Raw genomic sequence first — 25,310 nt, forward strand, 5'->3', positions numbered from 1 at the left:
TACTTTAAAGTTGTACAAAACTGAATCCACGTAGGCTGCTATGTTTGGGGAGTGAATTGGGTAGAGGAGATGAGAAAGTGACTCTGGCCCTATAGCAGAATTCTGTTTGGATTAACATGCTTCAGTTAACCTGCTCCGCTTTCTAAAACCAGGAGTCAGCAACCTATGGCTTGATCCAAGTTGATACGGTGAATCTGAGGACCAAATCCATAGCCTGTTCTTGCAAATAAAGCTTTATTGGAACACATCCATTCCTCCTTTGTATATCAGCTGTGGTTGCTTTCATGCAGCAATGGCAAGAATTAAATCACTGATAGAAACCCACGAAACTGAAATTATCTGCTCTCTGGCCCTTTACAGAAAGGTCCACTGCCCACTGATCTAAAGCCTTTATGAGGGTGGGAGTTAGTGAATAGTAATAGTTGGATTCAGATGCATTTAAGACTGAGTGACATTTATTTTCTCCGAACGGAATCTCAAAATAAATGTGGTTGAAAGCCTGGGATTTCTAGGTCTTTCAGACTCCCAAGTAACCATTCCCGCTGTCACTGAATTACCTTTGGGTCACTCAGTAGCCTGCTGAGAGAACTCCGTATTCTATTCTAGCAGAAAATGTCACCTGCTCATGAATAGATAGGATCTTCCTTGTATCTTCTTGAAGACTCATAAATTACATGTGATCACAGATTCGGGGGAGGACTTCCAGTAACAGAGAGTAGTAGCAGCTTCTACTGACCTGTCAGCATCCGTAATCCTTCCCCATACCTAATGATCCATGACACTCCCCAAGGGCAGGCAGATGACAAATTTAGCTTCTTTAGTTGTTCCAGTTAAGAAAATGAATTGTCCATTGTCCTAAACTTATTAGAGAACTTATCTGTGACAAATTACAAGCTACGGCTTGTACGCGTTAACAACATACTAAAAGCACTGAGGCACACAGAAAGGAAGTCACTGTACTCCAGTTCTAAAGACTGAAATACAAGGCTTTATCCCGGATCATTCAGCTACTCCCAGCCTATGAGCAGGAGAACTATGTTCTTATTTGCTTTTTAATATAAACTTGCAAACCATATTTTTAAATGAATCCTGGTTTATGAACTAAGCCTGATGATGTAGAAACTGGTCTAGGAACTTGGGTTCATAGAAAATACATTGGCTCTGGTGTCGCATGGACCCTAGTTTGAAGCCTAGCTCTGTCACTTTTCCAGCACATCAAAGGAAAGAAAATAACCTCAATTGTTGAGCCTCTGGCACATTGGGGATAATAATAATGTGCCATATGGTTGCTGTGAGGCTTAACTGTAAATACAGAATCCTCAGCACTGTGCCAGCCATATCACTGGAAGGAAGTAAACTAGGGCTCTTTTGCACTCTTTGTGTGTGTGTGTGTGTGTGTGTGTGTTTTAATTTTCAAAGAATGGAAACAATGATCCCAGTCAATCAAGGTCATTAGTATTACTGACAAACTGAATTCCCAACCAGACAGTTTCAAGGGACAGATAACTAATTATCAGTGGGCTGTGGATTGTGTGTGGGGATTCACGGTCACAACATCAACACAAACAAGAGAAATATGTTGGGATAGCTATACGTATGATTTCAGCTGGCCTCTGGGAGGAGATGCCTTCTTAGTTTATTCCAGTGTCATCCAGGATAAAGCCTTGTATTTCAGATCCAGAGACCCAGGAGTATTTTGAAAAAGTAGTATTTGTTTTTAATTTTGATGCTATTTTAAAATTATTTTGCTATTTACAGAAGCAAGTATCTTCTTTTGCCGTAATCATTTTAATTAATCTTTTTTCATCTGAAATTCAGAATTTCAGATCCCAAAACATATCCTTGAGCAGCACTACATACATTTTTTTTTTCTTTTAAATATTGGGAGACGCTGGTTTCTGTTATTCTGGTTTTTCAGAAAGGAGGGCATAATGAAAATGTAGTGCTTAGCACTGAGATGTAGATTTATTTATACTTGGCTTTTGTCATAAAACTGTAAAGTTCCATTCTTGTGGAATCAAACTAGACCAAATGGGCTATAGAAATGTAAATCAGTAATTTGTGGTAGGGACAGTTGGGAGAAAATTATGCTCCTTTTGAAAACTACTAAAACCAAGTATTTTACTAGTATACTAAAATGCACAGATACTAAATAAAGATCCTCGCCAAATGGTTCATCCATTCTGTAACTGACATATCCACCAGAATCTTCTTCTTCTTGAAAATGACACTTGAATATATCGCCTTTGCTTTTTTACACCTATATTTTTCTGTTTTCCTAAGTATACAAAATCATTTACCTTTCTATTCTGATTTTCTACTTCCATAGACACCCCAGTCACCAGTATCCTTGATCTGCTAGTGGCATCCATTGGTCAGTCCCACGTAAGAACGGCTCACCCAGAAGTACTCTGAGCAGCTACTAACACCATGTTCTGCACCAAGCTGAAGGATCTTAAGATCACAGGGGAGTGCCCTTTGTCCTTACTGGCACCCGGGCAGGTTCCCCAGGAGCCAGCAGAAGAGGTAGCAGGAAGCTCAGAGAGTGGCAAAGCAACTCTGCCCATCTGTCAGGATGTCCTTGAGAAGAATGTACAAAGAAGTTCTCCTCAAAGAAAGACCAGTAGGAGCCGAGTCTATCTTCACACATTAGCGGAGAGTATTTGCAAACTGATTTTTCCCGAGGTGAGTGCTTTACCTTTTAAGATTTTACTGATATTATGAAAATGGTAAAAGAATATTTTTTAAGGAAAATGTTAACCCTTGCTTTCTCACTTGCAAGGCTAAAACATATAAACACACTTCTTGAAAGTGATTGCGTTCTTAAATTGTGTTTACTCTTAATAAATGTTTAAGATCTTGAATTCTTTTCAGCAGGATCCTGCACTCTGATGAACTTTACGACTTTGGGCAACTGCTTAACTCCTCTTATCCTCCTCTTCCTTGTCTGTGAAATGATAGTATAACAGTACCTGCTCCTAGAGTGTTAATGAGCACGAAGGGACTTAATCCACGGCTCTTGCCATACCATAAGTGCCTGGTAGTTGTTACCTATTCTCTTAAAATTAAATTCCTGGAAGAATAACTTACCTCCTGTCCATTTTCTTCTAATTACAGAGAGCATCATATGTTCGCTGCCAGTTTGTTGAGTTGGGAAAATCTCCGTTTTCCTTCTCTAGCTCTGCATCTGAGGTCTCTGCAAAAGCCAGTTCTTGACCTGCTTCCTTGAGTCAGTATCATGGCCCTGTGCTTGCTTGCCCATTAGCTTAGACACTTCCTGATGTAGCTCTGTGAGCTTCATAGCCTTGTGTCACATTGATATCTGGAGCACCTTCTGCTAATCCACCTATAAGAGAACCTGGGGACAGGGCAGTACCTAATCAGTACCTAATGAGGTCACATATCTTAGAATAGAAGGGTATGTGGAGAGCTCCTCTCTCCCTGCAGGGCTAACAAGAAGAGTAGCTGACAAGTCTTCATGATGTCTTCTTCCCTCTGGCAGTATTCACAGTTTTCTATAAACTCACTTTATCTGGGAGATTGGACATTGACCTGATCCGACTCCAGCTATAAGAATTCACTGAACATTTTTAATTCACCCAACACCCACTCTGTTTTGTGCAGAGCACTGAAAAAACCACGGACTGCTGACTTTTCAAACTTAAAGGAACTTCGGAGGTAATCTTGTTTCAGTCCCAGAATGACTTAGGGAGGTTAAATGACTTAAGTCCCACAGCTTCCAAAAGGTAGAGCACTACTGTTGCCAACGGTATGGCTAGAGTGACTGAGAAAGAAGAGACTAGCATTAAAGCTTGAAGATGGAGAAATTAGAATCAACAGAAAGTTGAGGGAATTTACTTCAGATACAGTATCCGCACAATAATACTTCGGTTAATGGCCTTTGAAACGGAAATATGTCATTATTCTCACCCCACCCCAGTTACTAGACAGCCAGCTTTGGCTGGGATGAGCGATGTCGTCCTTCTCAGCGAGTCGGTTGGCATCATCCTCTGGGAAGTGGTTGGGACTCTCATTTCCAAGAACAGAGTGAGATGCGCAGAGATGAACAGATGGTGAGGATGGGAAAGCTGGAGAGCTTCCATGCCTTCCCTGGGTCCTGTCATTACCATGTTGGCTTTATTATTTTGTTGGATAAATTTGAATTCCTGCCATTGAAGTCAGACAAATGTTGGAATCGCTTTTAAAAACATTCTGAATACCAACTCTAAATGATATTTTACCTTTTCTCTTTTTCTTCATTTGGAATAATCTCTGTTGTTTGTGAACTCCTAGGAAAAAACATCATCAAAATTTGACTACAGCGTCATGTAGCAGGGAAGGCAAAGCTGTCGGAACTCTAGGGGGTAAAATGGGTACATTTGGTATTAATAACTAGAACTCTGACAACTGAGGCCATTTGTCTTTTAACAGTAAAATGTCCCGGTGCTGGATGCGTTTGGACTGGGCGGTGTTCATTGTGGATTACTTCAGCTGTCCAAACATCAGCATGTCAAATATAACTTTTTTTTCACTGATTCTTTTTCATGTGCATAGATTTGTATGTAAGCCTCCATACTTCATAAATATTTGATGATCTGCTAATCTCTCTTAACAGCTTATTTTCTCTAACTTGCTGGTAAGTAGCACGTAGAGCGTTTAGTTTGGCTCAGTTTAGTTTAGTTTCAATTCTATCAGCAACCTAAGGGAGGGACTCAAAATAGCATTGGACAGCATTGTAGTTCTTGCTTTAGATAATTAGATTTAACTCCGCAGTTATGGTGTTTTGAGTTTGTTTGGGGGTTTTCTTTGGCAGGGGAGGGGACAGTGTCCTTAGAACAGAGAGATGTCATCCAGTTGTGGAATAGAACGACCTGAAAATGTGTTATTGCTCATCCAGTGCAAAATTTTCATTTCAGTTTTTTGTTTCTTGTTTTTTTTCACTAAATTCCAGATTTTTTCCCCCTAAGCTCGATTTGCTCTTTAAAACTGAAAGTCCTTTCCATAACTTATTTTATTAAAACAGAAGCTTGCTCTATTTTGCTTAACTTTGCTGCCTCACTTGACCAGTGGAAACTGTAAGAGGGATATAAATAGTTCTTAGGGGAAAAGGAATTTCCCAACTTGGAACACAACCAGAAAATTCTTCCCTTTCCTCTGGGCAAACTACAGAAAGGATCAACAGTTATATATATATACATATAGATACATATGGTTTTTATATGGAATGTAAAACATTGACAGTCTAACTAACCAGTACTCTACTTCCAGCTTACCAACTAGTTAGAGAAAACAAGCTGTTAAGAGAGATTAATAGATCATCAAGTATTTATGAAGTATGGAGGCTTACATACAAATAACTTACAATGTGGAAAAACTCATGAAATACACAGAAATTAAGAGAGTAAAAAAGTAAGGTAAATGTGAGATTTGTTTCAAATCAACGATCAGCTGGCCTTGGTGAAAGCTTGGATTTAAGGGTTTAGAGAAAAGGGAAAGACAGAGATAGCTCAAGTTTTCTAGGCCAGGACCTGTAAATCAAATATGAAATATAAACTTGTATTTGTAGCTGAGAAAATCAGCAGGGGGGGGCCGGGTGTAGGGTTTGTGAAGAGAACAGGAATTTGCTTGGCTGGAGCCATGCTGAGATTGAAGCCTTGGCAGCACATCCAAGAGGATTTCCTGACCCAGCGGAAGTAGTGCCCACAATTCCTTCATGGAAGACCTGGCATTACCCACTGGAATCTTCTATTTGGATTCCGATTCAGCCTGACCTTGTTTTGTGGCTGTCAGTGAGACCACCCACAAAGGGCGAAGGCTGTAAGGCCTAGCCCACATCATCCAAACTCAAATTATTTAAAGGACATTGTTTCTTCCCAGAGCTGAGAAACTTCTAGAAAATCAGTCTCCATTTCCAAAGCGTAAATTCACCGCACTCATCAGTGAAGTGATCATGTTTCTGCTGGATAGAAACTTCCAGGACACATTTTTAAAATATCTGTCTTCAGGTAAATTATTATTCAAGGGAATGTTTAAAACTTTTCTTTTCACTTTTTAGTTGGAGCGGCTGAACCTTGCACTTCAGAGGACATTGGCGAAACACAAAATAAAAGAAAGCAGGTAAACTGAACCACTTTAGTTGTGTGACCCTCCCGTGACACTTAACTGATACCACTACAAATAACCACCCCTTAGTGAAGGCCACGACATGTTTCGAATCGCTGTGGTATTGGAGAAACTAGACTAAGTGTTTTAACTGCCACTAATCTGAAAATTAGTGCATTTATTTTTCACACTGAATACATCCCTGAGCTCAGATTTATATAAAATGTTTAGGATTTTACAGCTGTTCAGGAAAAGGCAGAGCTGAGTTTTAAGCCTGTTCTTTCCGGAGTCCGTGATCTTAACCATGTTTCCCTATACTGCTGCTTTTAACAAGCCTCCTACTAGAGGTAATGTCAGTACTTCACAGGTGAGGCAGGGATCCCAGGTGATCAGTACAGACTCCTGCCTGAAGGATACAGCCAAGGGGTGGCAAAGGGTCCCAGTGCCCAGTGTGGGAGTGGGGAGACGAATTTCCACACACTCTAAACTTTCAGCTGCCACAGCCAGAGAAGACTGAAGAAGAATCAAAGTTGGGAGGGTGCTTCGAAGGGAGGGGTTGACTCAGGAGGCTTGAGGCAACATCTGTTTATCAGTCCTAAGGGAAGTGGTTCCACATTTTCATAACCAGTTTGATTCTATTTGTATGCGCTGGCTGAGTATCTTCCAGTTTATACTTTTTTCTTGCATGCCGTCTTTGAAATTTTTTTGAAGAAAGTTTTCTGTAAAGGGTTAATATATAAGGGTTGTTTTTTTTTTTTTAAGCTGCTTTATAGAGTTAATTTTGCATAAATATCTTAGCGTGTTTACTGCTGGAGGGTCATTTTATTGGCCTTGTTTTTGATTCCTTGGGATCTCAAGGATTGTTTCAGTAGTAAATAATAAAATAAATACTTGTGTTCAAATTCGCAGAATTGAACATTGCAGCTTTGCAAACCAACGCCATTGTCGGGAATATTTTACACATTCATTCATCTATTTCTCAGGAGTGGATTATCTGTCCTTCATTTTCTCTGTTGACTAACTGGCCCCGGACTGCAGGCAGGAGGCAAGCCAAGAAAGGGTCAGGAGGGGTCCAGAAGGAGAGAGTGTGACTCTATGTGTCTGACAGAAGCTTTGTTTATACAAGTGATACGAAAAGCATTCCGGAATGCCTCTGACCTTAATTCTCAGTCAAGCTGATAAGATAGCCAAGTCATTGTAGCTACGCTACTGTGTCTGTCTGCTTAAATCCTTGGCAGCCAGTTGGCTCAAAATTGATTCTCAGGGCTCTGTGTTCTGAAATGTTCCTAAGCTGGATGCGGCAGGGGTTCAGTTAGGATGTATTCCCAGTTGTGCAGCTCTTTAAAAATACCTCAAAACTTAAAAAAATAAAAAATCTTTTTTTTTTGAAAGCTGAAGTTTTTTTTTACTGCTTCCTTGATTTCTTAAAGAGCTGATCATACTTTTAAATTGTGCTAATGATAATTATTCCGTTGTTGAAATAAGATGAGAAACTTTTTTCTCATGACTTCCTGCTGATATGCTAAATGACTTCTCTCTGCTTTGCTTTTTTAGTGTGTGGATATATTTTTTGTTTCCTTTTTTCCCCCATCTTCATTTTGGAAAGTGTGCTGTCATATCTACTGGTCTCAACCTGCCAACCACTGAACATAACTCTTTCTTTGGACTGTTTATAATATTATTTGAAAAGCAAAAAAATCAATATATTAAACAATAAACTGTCCCTAAATGAAGACTGGTGTCCTCTGCCCCCCACCTTTTAAGTGAATTAATTTTAATACAGATATCATTGTGATGTCTCTCTGGGTTGGTTTCACAGAGAGCTTTTGCTTTGTTTCTTTTCCTGGGATCTTCTGATCACATCAGCATATCTGTGCAAGGCTGGGGTGTGTATGTGTACGTGTGTGTGTACAAGCACACACACATTTGCTGTCACATATGAAAGTTTAGTCTTTTTTTTTTTGAAGGTAAAGCTAGAGGACTTATTTTTAATTGCATTATTCGTTGTTTGCTCACATCTCATATCATGGGTTCAGGAAATTGGCAGAATTAGGGTTTCCTGAGCAGAAAGGCTTTCATTTCTTTAGGAAAACAAAACAAATCAGAAATTGAGCAAATGAGAAAAATAAGCAAGTCTGAAGATGATTAATATAAAATATAATGAGAGGTTTGGGGATATCTAGACACAAACTAAATAGAAAATTAGATAGTGAGCCTCAACCAATTTAGATAAAGAAGTATTTCTACCTAGCATTTTAAACAGTTATAAGCAACATACCTTTATGTGATAAAGTAGTAGACTGAGCAATTTTCCTTCTTGAAAATATTTCCTTTTGAAACTTCTGTACATGTATTGTGTTTTATTGAAATCTGCTTAAAATTTAGATTTTTGTCTGTTTGTAAGCTTGGCTTATCTAATGGCAAACTGAACTACAGATAGAATCTTAGATGTCTTTTAACATGTGTTAGTAATTTGGCCAATTTGGTTATCATAAGTCATCTCTGTCGGAAATCATCAAAACCTAATTAGGCAAACATGAATCAGTAAGTCATCTAGTGGAAATTACTAATACTTTTTATTGGTCAAAATGTATTATCAACTTCTATGCTGGAAAAACCAGTGTAGTGATTGAATAAAGAATAGTTTTCTTTAGTTACTAATTTTTATACACATAGCTCAATGTAATAATGCCTGAGAATTAAATATATAGAACCTTAAACTCAGCAATATATGTTACATACTTGCTTTAGAAAAGAAGATAGCCGGGGGTGGGTGGGGGGTGTCTGGGTGGCTCAGTCTGTTAAGCATCTGCCTTTGGCTGAGTTCATGATCCCAGGGTCCTGGGATCCAGCCCTCAGTTGGCTTTCTGCTCAGTGGAGAGTCTGCTTTTCCCTCAGCCCACTTCTCCCTCGCCTCCTGCTCCCCCAGCTTGTGCCCCTCTCTCGGTCAAATAAATAAATTTAAAAATCTTGGGAAAAAAAAAGAAAGAGGGAAAGAAAGAAAGAAAGTAAAGAAGAAAGATAATGGAACTTAAAAAGGGAAATCAATCAGTGCACAAACTTTTCTTCTTGGTTGTATTATCGGAAGAACCCTGAGCAGCTTTATTACCATCCCCTGTTCTGATTCCCTGCCAGTGTAAACTTCTATAGTATTAGCTTTCTAAAGTAAGATAAATATGGTAAATATGCTTCAAAAAATGAGGAAACACTCCAAATCAGGTGTATTTTGGGGTTGCACATGTCATTGCTCCTTTCTTGTAAACTTGATAGTCAAGATTTGCCTCTACAGAAAAGGCAACTCAAACTATTTTCTGTGGTCATGTCTGTATGTTACAATCAGAAGTTGTAGCACGCATTTGTCAGTTTATAATTTAAGATGTTGACATATTTTCAGGAAATCTTTGGAAAGAGAAGACTTGGAAAAAATAATTACAGACCAAGCAGTTGCAGCAGGTAATAGAATTGTTTAAGTATATGTAATTAGGGAGTAATTATACTTACAGAACTAATATTTTACCTGTAAACTAATATTTTCTACTGGTAGAAAATATTTACCTGTAGAACTAAAATTTTCTCCTAAAATATTCATATTTATTTTTGGTGACTTCCAGTATGAAGTATTCAGTATAATATATTGTGTTAACATAAAGAGTAATTCTTTTTTATGCTGTGAATTTTTGTTTGACTGAAAACATTTCCTCTTCTTTATAATGTTTATTTGCTGAGACATAGATAAGGCTGCATGAGAAGCTGACTCATAGATATTTACATGCTTTGGCCTTGAACATAACTAAGTATTCCTTATTTATTCATGAAAAATCTTATTCAACAAAGTAAAATAAAGAAATTTTTTGAAGATTGGAAGCAATCCTGGGAAAAAGGATTAGCAGTGTTCTAGTATTAATAATTAGTTTATGGGAAGGAAGTAGATGAGTAACTTTGTTGTACTGTCCTTTTTAAAGTTGGAGGACATGGACCAATGGGTTAAATCTTTCCAAAGGTACAAGATATTAAGAATTTGATGATGATGATGATGGTAATGGTGATGGTGATGGCTAACAGTATATACTGAGTCCTTCCCGGGAGATGGGCACTATTCTAAATAGTCTCTACACATCACAACAGTGCTATGAAAAGGGCACTATTGTTTTTCCAAATTATAGATGAGGGGGAAAAAATGACACACAGAATTTAAAGAATAAGGAAGATTAGGGAAGGAGAAGTTACAGGAAGTAAATGAATTCCAACCAAATATTCATTCCAGTAACATTTAAACAAGAATTTTGTTTTGCTTAAAAAAAAAAATTAAATGACTTTATATCATCTCTAGAGAAAAATGATAAAATTGAGGTTCATGACCAGTGATTTCAAATTCATTCCTGTTAACATTTCTACGGAGGGCAGGAGGCCCTCCAGGTTTAGACAGTGCCCTTTCATCAAAATGTGCTGTGTTTATCATTAACAGAATGACAGGAGAGCTTTTTCTGAAATGAACTTGATTCTGTAGTACTGATTGTTCTTTTGTAAGAACAACAGTCTCTTCAGGGAGATTAAAAGTTGTGTATTATACTTAATTTATCATGGTTTCATAATTAACTGATGGGGAATTTTTATTTGGAGTTTCCAGAATTGTGGGAACTCATCGATGTGGGTAATTTGAATATAGATGGTTAATTTTGGTCAAAACTCTTGTTACCAGAGAGAGGTAAAGGGCACTAAATCCTCAAATCAAACGGTGTTAAAAAATAGTAGTAACCGTGCAGCTCTTCCCAGAATGATCCAGATATGGCAGAAAATGTATTCTTTGCTTTCAGGAGTTCCAGTGGAAATCGTCAAAGAGTCTCTCGGGGAAGAGCTGTTCAAAATATGTTACGAGGAAGATGAACACATTCTAGGTGTGGTTGGAGGAACCCTCAAAGATTTTTTAAATAGCTTCAGCACCCTCCTGAAACAGAGCAGCCACTGCCAAGAAGCAGAAAAGAGAGATAGGTTTGAGGACGCTTCCATTCTGTGCCTGGATAAAGACCACGATTTCTTAAATGTGTACTATTTTTTCCCTAAGAGAATCACATCCCTGATTCTTCCTGGCATCATGAAGGCTGCTGCTCGCGTGTTGTACGAAACCGAAGTGGAGGTGTCTCTGCTGCCTCCCTGCTTCCGGAATGACGGCAGCGAGTTCGTCAATCAGCCCTATCTGTTATACTCCCTCCACATCAAAAGCACCAAACCATCCCTGTCCCCGGGGAAGCCCCAGTCCTCGCTGGTGATCCCCGCGTCCCTCTTCTGCAAGACCTTTCCTTTCCACTTCATGTTTGACAAGGACTTGACGATTCTGCAGTTTGGCAATGGCATTAGAAGGCTGATGAACAGGAAGGACTTCCAAGGAAAGCCGAATTTTGATGAATACTTTGAAATTCTGACTCCCAAAATCAACCAAACGTTTAGTGGGATCATGGCTATGCTGAACATGCAGTTTGTCATCCGAGTGAGGAGGTGGGACAACTCTGTGAAGAAATCTTCAAGGGTAAGGAAAATGTCATAGTGGTTGGCATATGAAATAAATCACTTCTTGTTTAAGGACTAGAAACAAAAAAGTAAAGAGATATGCATCACTTCATACATTTTGATAAAACACCCATTATGTTTAAGACAATTCTAGTAGCATTTTAGGGCTGAAATAAACTTAACATCCTTTCTTCATTCATGTGCTGGTTACTTGATTCATTACTTCAAAAATATTTATTGGATGCGGTCTACCTTTTAAAATCCTCTCAGGGTATTTTATAAACCGAATTAGATAAATATTTATATAAAAATGTGGTTTTAGTCATCAAAGACCTAACAAGAGGCATTATTCTGCAAGAAACAAACAAAAACTATTTGTTTCTTAAATGGGTTTTTAAATACATTTTTTTTAAGATTTTCATTTATTTATTTGACAGACAGAGATCACACGTAGGCAGGGAGGCAGGCAGAGAGAGAGGGGGAAGCAGTCTCCCCGCCGAGCAGAGAGCCCGACTTGGGGCTCGGTCCCAGAACACCAGGACCATGATTCGAGCCAAAAGCAGAGGCTTTAACTCACTGAGCCACCCAGGTGCCCCTTTAAATCAATTTTTAATAGACTTGGAAAATCAGTAACTTTTTTAATTGTTAGAGAATGTTGTGGGGCTTTTTCTCATGGTAGAGAATCTGGGTGGTCATTTAGTCCAAGGAAGGAGTTTGCAAAATCATAGTTGATTATACGAGCAAAGCTAACGTTCAGGCTTATATGTATATAACTTTTAAACATGCATAATTCCAGGAGATGTGTAGTTTGTTCCAAAAGTGAAAACAGTTTTAACACTCTTCATCACAAAAACAATGTAGCTAAATGCTCAAAATAGGTAATACTTAGAGGTATTCCTTGCAGCCAAAAAATCAATGACATTAATTGGATACATTTTTGTGTGTGAAACAAAACAAAATACTATTTGGAACTTCCTTTTTCTCACTAAGCAACACATTTTGGGTATTATTCCACGTCATGGTGTGTTGGCTTGTTTCCTTTTTCCAGAGACTGTGTAGAATCCCATTGTATGCTTATCCTCTATTTAACCAGTCCCCTACTGAAGGGCATCTGGGTTGATTTTGACTCTTTGCTGCAGAGAACACACTTACACATATTTGTTCTCACTCATACAGTAAACCAGGATGATCACCTACCCATCACATCTCTCAAGGCTTCCTTGGTACAATCCTTTACACTATCTGCTACTACTAACAGAAAGTAATAGCAGAAATATCAGCCTTCCCCCTAGTGAGAAAAACTTGAAGCAAGATTTTTTTGTGTGGTTTATTGAAAATCATGATCTCTATGCAGAGTAACTCCATTCTACCCATTCTCCAAATGTCCATGTGCATTTTACAATGCACAGTCAATTGGAACTATAAGAAAGCATATTGTTCCTTTTTAGCAGGTGGGAAAAAAAATCGAGTTTAAACACAAAGAGATGGTCACCATATCTCTACCTTTCCTTTTGTCTAAAAAGATGTTGGAAACTGAAATAAACCACAGTTGGTTTGCCTTTACTTCCCAGGTTATGGACCTCAAAGGCCAAATGATCTACATTGTTGAATCGAGTGCTATCTTGTTCTTGGGGTCACCCTGCGTGGACAGATTGGAAGATTTTACAGGACGTGGGCTCTACCTGTCAGACATCCCGATTCACAACGCACTGAGGGATGTAGTCTTGATAGGGGAGCAGGCCAGAGCACAAGATGGCCTGAAGAAGAGGTTGGGCAAGCTGAAGGCCACCCTCGAGCAAGCCCACCAAGCCCTGGAGGAGGAGAAGAAGAAGACGGTGGATCTCCTGTGCTCCATATTTCCCTCCGAGGTTGCGCAACAGCTGTGGCAAGGGCAAGTTGTGCAAGCCAAGAAGTTCAGTGACGTCACCATGCTTTTCTCTGACATCGTGGGGTTCACGGCCATCTGTTCCCAGTGCTCACCGCTGCAGGTCATCACCATGCTCAACGCACTCTACACTCGCTTTGACCAACAGTGCGGCGAGCTGGATGTCTACAAGGTAGGGGCAGAGGAGGGCGAGGCCCATGGGACAGGCAGAAGTCACTGAGGAAAAGCACCAGAGCCAGGACCCCCTAGTTACTGAGTTACCATGCAGATGAAAGGCTTTCTCTGCAAGCCGCGTCCTGGGAGCAGGCATTGTGCCTTAATCCTGTGGGTGTGCTCTAGCCAGAAATAGCGCCGAATCTGCTCAGAAACTGAGATCATTATTCCATTAAAGGACTGCCCCATTGTCTTCTCAAAGAATAAGCATAGCATGAAGGGGTGATAGGCTGAGTGGAAGATGGGGCATAGGACCCCTGAACGGGGACAATTTAAAAGTCAGTAAATGGGACACTTGATGGTGGCAACTGAGCTGAATTATCAAGCATGGGATCATTCCAAGTATGAATTGTATGGAGAAAAGTGATCCTCTGTAAAAGGAAAAGTAGAAAAAAAAACATGGGTCTTATACAAATTATCTTCAAATAGGTTAACTCAGTATGGAGTTAATGTGATGCTTTTAATGGCTGAGTCAGAGGAAGAAAACACTGACTTAAGGCATTATTGGAGATTTGAGGCCAAAGGCAGAGACATAGGTGCACAGAGAGGCCTGGCCTCAAATCTAGTTCTCTGCTTGTTCGGTAAGCTGAGAAAGTGAAATAGCCTTTCTCATTTCTATAACAGAAAAAGTAATATCCACCTATGGAGCTTATATGCATGAATAACATACATTATATCCCAAAAGCTTCAGGAACAGGCCTGTTGCAAAGATGATGGTAAATCGTATCAGTTATTCATGATGTAGCAGGACTTACTGGATGAGTCTACCGCAAACTGGGCATCACTCTAGGCACGTGGAAGCTCATTAGGGAAGTAATTATCCCTAATGTGTACTAGCTTTTTTTTTTTTTTTAATGTAACTTGATTGGCTATAAGAGAACTAGTGAAATAGTTTTGTGTTTTGTGTTCTGTGTTTCTAGAATTAACTCCCCCCCCCTTTTTTTTTTACTAATTTAAAGTCTTTCACATTACTCTAGCCACTGGCATTAAGAACAAAGCACCCCTCTCATTTGTGTGGCTTGAATCCCATTTTAGTTCACCACGTACAATCTGGCATTTTGGAGATTCACCCAACATGAAATAAGTACATCAATGAGGAGAAAACAAATATTATTTATGAGACTATATAAGACTCTGCTTTGTTCCAGTCTAGAAGTCCAACTTAAAACCTTCCTTTTAAAAATTTCCAGCAGGAAATTCCAGACAGAGCCATGATCCCCTTGGGGGGGGGGGGGTGGAAAAGAACACAAAACTCCATGTATAATTACTGATAAAATAATTGGCTTTAGTTAGGTTAAGCTCGATGGCCTCTTGTGCAATTTACTATAGTTATTTGTAGATAGTTTCTATCTTGACATTGTTTTCTCTCGGAATTGTAAGAAGAAAGCCTCACTCTCCCTTACAACTGCTACGGTGGCTAGCAGAGGTAGTGGCCCTCTTCTAAAAATTTCAACTTGTTGAAGCTAAAACAATTCAGTTATTCCAATCAAGTATTCGGAATCTGTGCTCCTTACCAAGTGGATAGTAGTCACAGAGTTCCGTAGCTAATCCAGCCACAACCCAAGCTAAATAGTGAATCGTCTGCTCTGTCTTTATTTCCACCTTCTCTTCACTTCTGATTTTGCATGCAAATACCTGGAGACAGCTGTGAGTAGAACAGGAAGGGTCTTCACCGGGAGATAAATGTAAGATGCACAGTATGTGTAATCATACGCTCGACTGTGAGTGTGGTGGCTTCCAAGGAATAGTCTAGCATCCCCCGCCACACCCTAGGACCTGTTTATACCAGGATTTCGTTTAATCTCATTTGCTTATTGTCTTTTTGTCTTCTTTTCATTTTTCAATTTATTCAGCTTTCATTTATAGATTGTTATAGCAGATATTTACTGTCATCCAGGATTGGTCAACTTGAGCGAGAAGATCTCCTATGTGGGGGATAGGAGGGCAGGGCTGACCAATGCCAGATTTCCATGTGACAAGGTGAATGCCTGGTTGGGAACACAGGTGTACAGGTGTTATGATAGCAGAGAGAATAAGCATCTAGTAGGAGTGAGAGCACCACTTCTTTTAATTAAATAAGGTGCACTTATTGGGCACCTGAGATACATCAGCCATTATTTTAGGCACTTTCTTATATATTCATTGATGAAGAAAATCTTAAAAGAGGCACTGCCACCTGGTTCACTTGTTAGCAAATATACTGGGCACTGGTAATTTAGGAGTTAGTAAAACAGGCAGTTTGAGAGAGCTGACATTCTACTGGGGAAAAGAAGGGACAATGAGCAAATGAGTCAACTTTTAGCATTCCAGTGGGTGTGCTATTCTGGATAAAGTTAAGAAGGAGAAGAGCAGAAGGTAAGGATGATTGCTATTTTACAGAGGGCAGGTGGGATAGGTATTTCTCACATGGTAATGTTTTAGCGGGCACTGGAGGAAATGAGGGACATGCCAAGTGGCCGTGTGCAGGAGGTTGTTCAAGACAAAGGAATAGCAAGTGGGAACATGTTTGGTATGTTTGAGGGATGACGGGAGGTCAATGGCACTGGGACAAAGTAAGCAAGAGAAAGGATGAAGTAAAATCAGAGATCAGCAGAAAGGTGAAAAGGACTTTAGAGGCATTTTAAGAGTTTCAGCATTGATTCTGAGCAACATGGAGAATCACTGAAGGTTTGTCTCCCTTTCTCATTTTTCCTTTCTCATCTCCATCCCTCCACACTAGAAAGTTTGAATAAGAGGAGTGATGCGATCTAGTAAGTTACAATAAGTATTTAGAGGAAGAGAAAAACGCAGTGATTATGATTTGGTGGATTATTTGTGGATTCAAATGAACCGGTAACTTTGCCATCAGCATTGCGGACAGATAAAAATTCTGTTACAACAACAGTAATGACAATGATAACACTTGGAATTTATATAGCAGCTTGGTTTTCAATAGCCTTCCAAGCACCATTGTTCGACATCTTGATTTCTATCCCTCATGACTAATACTCCTGTAGACCCCCTTATAGTTACTATGAGGATCCCCAAATCCTTTTGAAAAACTAGAATGTCTTAGCTTTATAGCATACATTTTTACTAAATTCATATGAAATGATTGAGCAGCGACTGTTCAAAACACTGTACTCTAAGAGGGTATAAAATCGGCAAGTGATTCCAATATCTTTAAGTAAACTGTTACAAACACGCAGTATCATTTACATTACATCATTGGCCTCTACAGAGTACTTGACATGAGGTGGAGGGAGTGAAATGCTCAGCTAGTCTGGGAGGAGACGCCGCCTCCTGACGTTGTGCTCCCAGGACCACACTGCCTTCCAGAGCAGCACCTGATGTGATGCATCTCCACTTGATGAATTTCCTGAAAGGGAAAGCCATTTCTGAGAGTATCTGATTTACTCTGATGTTCCAGAGGGCCCAAACACTACGGTGTCTGCTCTGTGACGTGCACTATGATTCTTTCCGAACCTGTATTTGTAATGCCGAAAATCTATTACGTGCAGGTGGAGACCATTGGCGACGCTTACTGTGTGGCTGGGGGACTACACAAAGAAAGTGACACCCATGCTGTTCAGATAGCGCTGATGGCCCTGAAGATGATGGAGCTCTCGGATGAAGTCATGTCTCCCCACGGAGAACCTATCAAGGTAAGGCAGATCATATATTGCCCAGCAAATGTCATGGAGAGTACATGCTTATTAATTATTTATAGTTAAAGATGAAAATAAAATTATAATTATAATTAAAAATGCAAAGAATAGTGCCTCAGTTGGAGTCAGTTGCAGAGAGCAAAATCTCTGAAGTTGTTGAAGCCGGAAGAAATTTACGATAGGGTCTTAAGGGGTGTGCAGAATCACTGAGAGGACTAACAAAGCCATCCATAAGTGAAACCTTCAAAAAAAAATGACTCCCAGAGCTGCACTTGGGTCCTTGCTTTTTCTGAGATGGAGAAGCTGGCTCCAGAACTCTACCGCCCCAGCCACAGCAGGAAACCACTGTGCTCAGAGAGCTGCTGCCTCTATTACTGGCTGCAGGACAAAACTGCACTTAATATAATTTGAATCAGTAACATGGAAATCCTGCATCACGACCCTCACAAGACGAGTGACTGGAAGCTGGACTCTGTGCTAAGCACGCTGTAGGAAACCCACAGGCTGCCACAGCTGTCCATGCTCTTGGAAGCCCCAGAGGTGCAGTCACAGCAGAAATCCTGGCTTCCAAATCGCTTACAAGTATATCTGATTCACCAACCGAAATGCATCTAGAAAATGCAGACAAGTTTAGAAAACATCATTTCCCCTGTAGGGCAGGACATTACACTCTAATGAAAATTGACTGCTAATCCACCCCAGTATTTTCCAAAACATGTAACACTCTAAAATTTCTGCATTATCTCAAAATAATGTCTTATTGCAGATGAGAAGATAAAATGACCATGCTAGGCATTAATTTCAGAGAATACAAGATCACCTTTATTTGTCCTACTTGTAGTGAATCTGCCACTTAATTTTTATAAGACAGTCCTCGATTGATGATGTTCAGAAATGGGATTTTGAGGGCTGCCTGGGAGGCTCAGTCAGTTGGGTGTCTGCCTTTGGCTCAGGTCATGATCCCAGGGTCCTGGGATTGAGCTCCACTTTGTCTTCTTCCTCTCTCCCTGTTTCTGTTCTCTCTCTCATTCTCTCTCAAGTAGATAAATAAAATCTTAAAAAAAAATTAAAAGAAATGAAAAGAAAGGGGACTTTGAAGTCCTATAGAATCCTATCTGGCATGCTATAAAATAATAGAGAAAAGAAAGAAAAAATGTAAAATACAAAACTATAATACTTAGTGTAGCCTTGGCTCTCTTCATAATAGAAGCCATATGTTGAACCCAGCCTTTTCCCTTTTTCTTACCCTACGACCCAATGGAATGGAATCAAAGTGAAAGAATAGGAAATGTTTCCTTTTTTTTTCAAGCTCTTTGTGTCTCCAATATGCCATTTGTATAAAGCGCCTATCACTGCTGATTTCCTTACTACCGTCCACACGCTCTGGCTTAGAAAGCTGCAGGTGGAGTGTTGATAGAAACCAGAGGGCCGAATGCGACAGGGGAAGTCGGTCAGTGCAAAGTAAATTTGGAAAAGGACTCCTGTACCCTCCTTCCTCCTCCCAACGCATCTGTGAGGAGACATGCGCTGTGTCAAACGTGGTCCCCAAATGGAAGATTGCACCAGCCGCTTTCTGTTCAGGACATGCTGTGCATCTTACGAATTTGAAATGAAATTTGTGAATTTGCTGGTGAACATGAAGAGTTCCCTGATAAGAAAGTTGTGGAGTTGAGAGCGAAATTCAGAACGGGAGAAGGGAAGAGAAGGAGCGGGGGTGGCATGGGAGGAACTAAAGGCCATTTACTTTATCTGCCTTGTTTGGATTGATTGATTATGAAATAGAAGGAAGTCTTACAAATTTATCAAGACAAAGCTAGAATAACTAAGTACAGAGAGAGAAACAGGTTTAACCAGGAGAGAGCCTGATCTAAATTATAAACTAAAATTTGTATTTTTACAGAGAAGATAGACTTTTGCTTATATTGATCAGTTGGTATATGTACAAAAACATATTCTCCTAAAGAAGAAAATACCAGATGTAACGGATGTCTAAGCTTTGCTGATTAAGATGAGATTGTGACAAAGAAGGGACTCTAAAACTAGTTCAATCCTGTATTTTATAGATGAGGAAACACTGAGCAAGACCTAAAGAGACTCACAGAAAGTCACAGATTTTTGTGGCAGATGCAGGTCTCCTAATTCATACTATAGTGCTTTTGTTTGAAAATGGTGCAAAATTCATGATTTGACATTTTATAAGCAAATGATTCTGGAACATTCTTAGCAGATACCTAAAATCAGTTGTAAAACTAGGCAAAACTAGAGTTTTCCGAATTCTGAATAACATTAAATCGTTGAGTACTTGGCCTTTGTTTAAAATGCATATACCTAACAAAACGTTTTTTAAATTGTCAGCTGAACAGAGGACTTGAAAAGAATGAATGTTGTACCCAATTGTCATACAGAATATCCCGACTTTAGCTTACTGTTTTGTAGCAGCAATTTCAGAATTTGTACATCCCCTGAGATCAATAATTCAGACCTTATAAAAGATGCCAGTTTAAAATATTGTTTTAATTGTTCTCCAAATCACTGGTAACCTTCAGAATTCCTAAACTTTCACCCCAGCATATCCCAGACCTCACCTTACTTCTGGATATGGCCCAACTCTGGTTTTCCACGCATTTGGGCGGGTTTAACAAAAATGTGTATGTAGTCATAGTGATGCGGGTCTAAGCCACTTCAGCTCTGCTTCCTCTGTCTGCGGTGTGTTCTACTTAAGTATCACAATTCCTTTCTCCTTTCATGTTCATCATTAAGAGGGGGGAAATGTTTGCCATGAAGTTCTTTTTATCCTTTATATTCTAAGAGTGGCATCTCCTGCCCTTCTCTGACCGTGCGCTGGGAAACAACCCTTGGGGGCCAGGATTCTGTCTGTCTCCCTTGATGGACAGAGCAGGTTCCCATAAACAGAAGCTTACAGACGCTTCGCCTTGTCATTCTGGTGACTGTGATAGGAATGCATAGAAATGTTTCAGACATTGAAGGCAGCTGAAACAAAAATGCTTTGTGGAACAGACCTAATTGCATAGTGGAGAAGAGTTAAGAAGTCTGACAGATTTTGTACTAGGAATATTTTTTGAAAGATTATATTTATTTATTTGACAGTGATCACAAGTAGGCAGAGAGAGAGAGAGAGAGGAGGAAGCAGGCTCCCCGCTGAGCAGAGAGCAGGATGTGGGGCTTGATCCCAGGACCCTGAGATTATGACCTGAGCCAAAGGCAGAGGCTTTAACCCACTGAGCCACCCAGGCGCCCTGTACTAGTAATTTTTAACTGGATGTGAGTAGAGGGAAGCAGGCAGGATGTCTTGCAGAAGAGCAGAATGGTGTAGGGACAGCAGAGGGTAAAATCATATAAAGGGCATTCATCTGGTATGGACCAGTGATCGAGAACTGTTTTACCAATGATGAGGACATTGTGTGACTTTGGGCTTTCAGATGCGAATTGGACTGCACTCCGGGTCAGTTTTTGCTGGCGTTGTTGGCGTTAAAATGCCTCGTTACTGTCTTTTCGGAAACAACGTCACCTTGGCGAACAAATTTGAGTCTTGCAGTGTTCCACGGAAAATCAATGTCAGCCCAACAACATACAGGTACAGTTTGCACTAAATGCCTGAAATCCCTTCTTTTCACTTATACACTGTTGTCTTGTTTTCCCATTGGTTTATATTATCCTCCATAGCATTTTCTTGCTTAGATAATCTGACAAGAAAGAGAAAAGCAGTAACTTTACTATCCTCGCCTTTTTAAAAATTACTCAGCCTCATGAGAAGTCTGAGGTGCTTGTTGCCCAGGGGGCTCCTTGACTCACGTCCCATCTTCCTCCATTGTTCTTCTCAAAGCACGGATTCATGCTCTCCATACTTGGTTGGCCGTTCTGACAGCAGCACCTTCCTGGCGCTGGCCACCCAGATTTAGCCTGGGCCCCACAACTTACAGGGCATGGTCCTCAACATGCCTTTAGCTCAGATGCCAGACGGGGAGACGTTCCATCTCATTTTAAGAATCCAGTTCTAACAGAAAAGCTTGAATGGCAAAATGTGTTCCAGACATAAGTGGTAGCAAACGTACCAAACTATACCCAGAAAGTTATCATTCCTGTTCTCAGAGAAAGCTATTTTATAGCATCTTTGTTCTCCTGAAAAATTCACAGCCTTTCTTTTTAGAGTTGATAACTTCTTTTCCTGTTTCACCAGAGAAGACAGGAATGCATCTGATAAGTGCATCACCACCTTCGCCCAGGGGCAGACCCCATCAGGCTAGTTACCCACCCCCTCCAGAGCCCTGGTCACAGACTCTTGCTCTGGTGACAGTGCCCCCTTCTTGCCTGCTCCTCCTCCAGACGATCCCCCCAAGTTTGCTCTGAGTGTGACCACTTCTCGCTTTCTCAAGAACTTGTCTCCTGAAAATACCTGGCTTCTCTCTATGATTAGTTTCTCTAGTGAAGTGATTATTCCCATCAGAAAACAGGCGTGTCTTCCTATTAGACTTCTTAAAATAGTATCTTCCTTATTTCCAAGCATATTTCAGCTACCCACCCCCAACACCGCCACCATAGTTTTGTTCTTTTTCCAGCAAAACTCATTGTAAGAGTTCTTCATACTCACTGGCTCTATTTTTTTTTTTTTTTTAACCTCCCATTGGCTCTCTGAGTCACACCAATGAGCATGTGTCCCTTGCACTCCACTGACATGGTTCTTAATGGGGTCATCGGTGTTCCTTGCTAAAATCATGGTCAGTTCCTCCCCCTTATCTTCCTCAACATCTCAATGGCAGCTAAATAGCTTGAGCAGTCCCTCTGTTGAACATTTTCTTCCTTAGGCTTTTGTGACTTTTCTTCCTTAGGCTTTTGTGACTCCACACTCACCTCGTTTCCTCATTACCCTGACTTCATCGTCTCAGTGTTTTGTGTTGTTGCTCTTTTCCCCACCATACCTTCAAAGTGCCCGGAGCTCTGTCCCCATTGTCTTCTGTGTCTGAATTTTATTGACTCACAGGTTTTTTGTTTGTTTGTTTGTTTTCTGTTGTTTTTTGTTGTTTTATTCTTAGCCCATCCCACAATTCTTCACTAAGCTACAGACTCATATATCCTATTCTATATTTCTGCTCAGATGGCTAATTGACAAATTTAAATTATCTTGATCATCTTAGAACCAGTAATTTCCTACGTACAGTAGCCTGATGAAATCCACTCCCCGCCCAGCCTAGCTTCCTTTATCAATCTCCTTAAAATGGCACCACCATCTTAGACTCTAAATCTCAGGGCGGTCATCGCTTTCTCCCCCTTGCAGCTTACCACATCCACCCACAGATTATATCCTGAATACATCTTTTTTCACTTTCTTCCGCACCACACCCCAAGGCACGCCTCCCTCCTCTGTCCCACCCCAGCCAACCCAGGATCACCCTCACTCTTCTGCTTGCTTTCTTGTCCACCTCCTCCCCGCAGTCCATCCCCCACACAGCAGCCAGATCGTCTCTCTCAAGTATAAATCCAGTCTCGTCACTCCTGTGTCAAAACCCCCGCAATGGCTTCCCATTGCAGCCAGAATAAAATTGAAGTATGTTACCAAATGAGACCAAAATGACCTCTTTGATCAATGTCCTGCCAGCCTGTGTTGTGTCACTTTATTTTCTTCCACTTTCTCCTTCGCTCACTGCCACCCTGCCACCCTGGCCTGCCTTTTTCCCTTCAGACTTGCTACACCCATTCCTGAATTGAGGATACTGGCTGTGCCTCTGCTTTCTACTTGTTCCCTGGATCATCCTGCGTCATCTTCTTCCTCATAATTAGAGCTTAAGTCGAATGTCACCCCTTCAAAGAGACACTGGTTAGTTAACTGCCATAGCTAGAGGAACAACTTTAGCCTCACACGCCTCACGTTATTTTATTTTTTCATCTTCTTAGCTCACATCTGTGTCTGAAATGGTGTTTTCTTTCCGTGTTTATTGCCTACCTCCCCTCAGAGTGTGTCAGCCTCTGGTGGTCTACACTTCATAGCCCCAGTTCCCAGATCAGTACCTGGGATGCGGTAGGAAAGCCATAAGTATTTATTGATTGACGGACCACTCTTTGATATGAAAATGAGTCACTCTAGCATGAGAATTGGAAAAGTCCTTGGAGATAGTTGTAATAGTAATAGCCTCAGGGTCTTCCCAGATAAGCCATGTAAGGAGAGGAGCTCAAGTCCTTAGAGGATATGACTCTGCTTTCTGGAGGAAGTGAGGCTGATAGTCCTGAGATAACTTGAGTAGTTTCTTGTCATTTTACTGCTATTGAGGGTTCAATAATGTAATATATGTGTATGGACACCATGAGGAGTCCTTGGGTGTGTATGTATCCTTAAAACCAAACCTTCATATAGAAAAAAGAGTATTTTCTAGTTCTTCTATTTTAATTGTTTTCAGGAATTACAAGACAAAACTTTTCAAATTCTTCCTTTGTTTCATTTTTCAAAGTCTGGTTGTCTTAAATCTTGATAGGAGACATTGATATCTGCTACTCTTTTTACTCCCAAAATGTACTTTAAGATCTCGTGTCTTCCAACAGAGTATTATGACACTTCAATATACATCTTCAGCAACAGGAGAAGGCTCATAGCTTAAATGCTTAGGTTCATCATATAGGCAATGTTACTGGGCATGCACGTACAAGATATTACACCATACATAGTGCCACCTTCCTTTTAATAAATTATTTTTTGATTATAATAGTAATATATGCTCTCTCATTTTAGAAAATTTACAATGTCAGAAAGTTACAAAGGATATAAAAACAGTTGATAATCTCACTATCCAGAGACAGTAACTATTCACATTTTTATGTTTTTTTTAATTATTTCTTAGTATGTATTTTTATGCACATCTATAAAGGATAATGAAAATTTAATCGATACTGAACATCAGTGTTTTTACTAAATTTCTTTCTATCTTTTGTAGACAAATAAGGTATTTTTTTTCCTTTTTTAATTTACTTACCTCTTGCTTTCATATAAGAAATATATATGTCTTCTCTAAAGGGCAAGTGGTAGTTAAAATGCTTTATTTAGGCAAGAAATAAGTATTTAATGTGGAATACGTTTAGCCACATTTTAAAAGTCTTTCTTCTAAAAACTATCTTACTTTTTTCTCCAAATGATAGGAAAATTTAGAATTGATAATATAAATTTCAATCAAAAGTACAGGCTTTGTGAAATTTAACAACTGGATTGTGAAATAGAGACATAATTCCAGTTCTATCAAAGTTTGGGACAAACAGTAGACTCCACTAGAAGTGGTACAAATATAAAACCTAATTATTTCTTTGGAGAACTTCACGGTTGAAATCTGGGGTGACACTTGTCAAAAAAATTATATGTACACATGTAACTGTATCCTTGGTACACTTATAAAACTTGTAAATTCAGGATACAGAATACGTACCCAAACACTCACAAAAAATCCTTCAAAATCCTAAACTTCAAATCTTACCTTTCACTCCCGGGTCTAATTAGTAATTTAGAATGTTGCTGTATTACGACAGTTACATATTCCTTCATTCTAAATGGTACCAGGAGTTTTATTTTCAGGGACAATGTTCTGCCCTCTTGTTTGATCTCACTGAAGTGCAGAAAACTGGGACGAGACTAAATATTGTCCAAGTTTCAGGTCAGTGGATTAATGAGACAGGTTTATGTGGTGATCCAGGGATCATTAAAGACAAAAATGGCAGCTGAGGGATATAAATGGATACTGCCCAGGGTGGGTGGGAAAGTACAACCAGGAACTGCTGTTTGCAAGAAAGATCTGAGAACCTAATAAAAGATAAACAAGACTTCAGTTCTGTAAAGGGAAGGAACAAAGAGAAGAAAGAGATTATAGAGAGCTGACAGAAAAAAGGAGAGTTATTATGACAATTTGGGGAAAATGGTATCTGGTCAAGAGAGAGTAAAGGAAACTCCCACCATATGTGGATAT

The 25,310-nt window shown here is 39.8% G+C and overlaps 1 protein-coding gene across 7 annotated transcripts in view; it reads left to right on the top strand.

The window, feature by feature from the left end:
- GUCY1A1 (guanylate cyclase 1 soluble subunit alpha 1) overlaps positions 1-25,310 on the top strand; it is a 61,145-nt gene that overhangs the window by 30,264 nt on the left and 5,571 nt on the right. For all 7 annotated transcript variants that reach the window (XM_082727834.1, XM_082727837.1, XM_082727838.1 and 4 more), the window contains 7 exons: positions 2,330-2,685; positions 6,056-6,117; positions 9,497-9,555; positions 10,917-11,626; positions 13,179-13,664; positions 17,206-17,349; positions 20,793-20,947. In XM_082727834.1, coding sequence (XP_082583960.1) covers positions 2,431-2,685; positions 6,056-6,117; positions 9,497-9,555; positions 10,917-11,626; positions 13,179-13,664; positions 17,206-17,349; positions 20,793-20,947 — 1,871 coding nt within the window. In that variant the 5' untranslated portion in view covers positions 2,330-2,430. The remainder of the gene's footprint in view (positions 1-2,329; positions 2,686-6,055; positions 6,118-9,496; positions 9,556-10,916; positions 11,627-13,178; positions 13,665-17,205; positions 17,350-20,792; positions 20,948-25,310) is intronic.

Source organism: Mustela nivalis (genome assembly GCF_964662115.1).
Source record: "Mustela nivalis genome assembly, chromosome: 4".
Classification (NCBI taxonomy): Eukaryota; Metazoa; Chordata; class Mammalia; order Carnivora; family Mustelidae; genus Mustela; species Mustela nivalis.